The sequence below is a fragment of the Carex rostrata genome, chromosome 4 (assembly GCF_964058835.1).
Source record: "Carex rostrata chromosome 4, lpCarRost1.2, whole genome shotgun sequence".
Lineage (NCBI taxonomy): Eukaryota > Viridiplantae > Streptophyta > Magnoliopsida > Poales > Cyperaceae > Carex > Carex rostrata.
The window spans coordinates 12,588,416-12,590,405 of record NC_135921.1 but is presented as its reverse complement, the minus strand read 5'-3'; the positions used below and the strand labels follow the sequence as shown (position 1 = coordinate 12,590,405).

The 1,990-nt window shown below is 40.1% G+C and overlaps 1 protein-coding gene across 1 annotated transcript; it reads left to right on the top strand.

Annotated features, from left to right (window-relative positions):
• The first annotated feature begins 697 nt into the window (after nucleotides 1–697).
• On the top strand, nucleotides 698–1,540 carry LOC144553258 (RING-H2 finger protein ATL60-like). The gene has a single exon (XM_078301355.1). The coding sequence runs from the start codon at nucleotides 698–700 to the stop codon at nucleotides 1,538–1,540; it is 843 nt and encodes a 280-aa protein (XP_078157481.1).
• The last annotated feature ends 450 nt before the right edge of the window (nucleotides 1,541–1,990 follow it).

The following is a 1,990-nucleotide window of genomic DNA, read 5'->3' as shown; positions in this document are numbered from 1 at the left end:
CATGTAAATTAGATCCGAACTAAAATTAAAGGCCCTATGTTTTTTAAGTGGGAGGCCGGATGTGCTTCGTTTATAATCGGACGACTGATATCCATTAACTCAAAAATGCTCTTTTGAGTTAATGCAGAGTTGCAGACGATGCGGACTCCCTATAGATAGGACAATGAATTGTTGATCTGGACTGCCTATGCAGCTGACGTGGCCTCTGACACGATCCGAAGTGTGTCACGTATGAAGTCCTATATAACAAAGTTGTAATATTCAAATGTCCCACTAAATTTTCTATAAGAAATTAAATTCTGGCTCCGCCCCGGGCCCTGGGCATGCGTTATTAGAGCCTCTAATCCCGCTCTTAAATAAACCCTCTAGATCGAATCTGGTGTACCTAATCATAGGGAATACTCTATTTGGAATATAGTGGTTTGCTTCAAGATTCGTGCCAGACTAAAATGAACGACATGTACAGATTACTGGATCTCAATTCGGATATCGATCGATGTCATGTCCCTTCCTCATCGCCCCCTCTCTTTGACTTGTATTTGACTAGTTGCCATTTGCCAAGACTGACTCTGTCTCGGTCTCCTATATAAATATAATTTTGTGCTCAACTCCCAACCAAATCACTCATAACCCATCTCCCTCTCTCTAAATCACAAGCAAACTAAACTCGAAGACTTAATCTGAAAACCCTCTGACAATGTCAGATAATCAAGGATCATCTCCATCATTCGTAAATGGAGCATTACTGGGTACAGTTATATTTATGTTCTTAGTGGTAGTCTTGATAGCTCTATTCTATCTTTATGCAAAAAAGGCCATGCGTAACGGCCACTTGGCCCCTGCGACCGACAATTTACCAGTGATCAGCCGTGGCCTTGACTTGGCTGTGCTTCAATCCTTGAAAGTTACAATTTTTGATGCAAAGGGGTTCAAAAACCAGCTGGAGTGCGCGGTCTGTTTGTCGGATGTAGCCGAAGGAGAGGAGGTCAGATTTCTACCAAAATGCAATCATGGATTCCATGTAAAGTGCATAGACATGTGGTTTCATTCTCACACCACTTGTCCTCTGTGCCGTAGTGCGGTTGGTACCGACTCGGTACACACCCAAGAACCAAATTTAGAGTCGGTTCAGGCTCACTCATTGAATGCCGTTTCACAGGAAGGCTATGTGACTGAAGGCCAGGTACTGCCGACCAACATGTTGTTTTACGGTATCCTGGATGTCACTACAGGTAAGGTACAAGTAACCATATCTTCCAACAGTTCTTGTTCAAGGAAAAGAGGAGATACTGGTACGCTTGTTATCGATGTGCCGAGACAGACAACGAAAAACACGGTACCGTCACCTATATCGATTTTGCCTACAAGTGCTATGCCACCAGAGGAGATGAAATCGCCGGTTTCAGCTCAGTTTAGGTCTCTTAAGAGGCTTCTAAGTAGAGGGAAACAGGTTGTGGGGCCCTCTGCCAGTCCAAGAGGAGGTGATATTGAGCAAGGGATTATTCACACTCCTAAAACACCAAGAAGTTTTCAAGGGTAAATTGGTAAACATTAAATTATGATTTGTTGTTGGGTATAAAAGGAAATTGAATATACGTATATAGTTACCAGTTCCAAGTTGAATTGGGTTCTCACCAATCATTGGAAATTTGGAACATATTCATCTGTTCGTTGATTTGTTTTTTTTGTTTGGTTTTTTTTTTTTTCACTTTGCACAAAGGATCTGTTATTTGTTTTTTCTTATTGATGATTATATTGTAACTACGAGACTACAAACTACGTGGCTCTAAAATAGATGAACTTGTACAAATATTGGTTCAATTAATTCTTGCTATTTAATGCAATAGTTCCTTGGTTTTGATATTTTTATCTCTTAAATTCTGTTCAGACTATTCAGTCCTCAAATTGAATTTTGTTTTACTGAAATGTTTGATTTACAGTGTGTGCACTTTTGCTTGGTACAAATCAAGACAATTAATTTATTTCATTT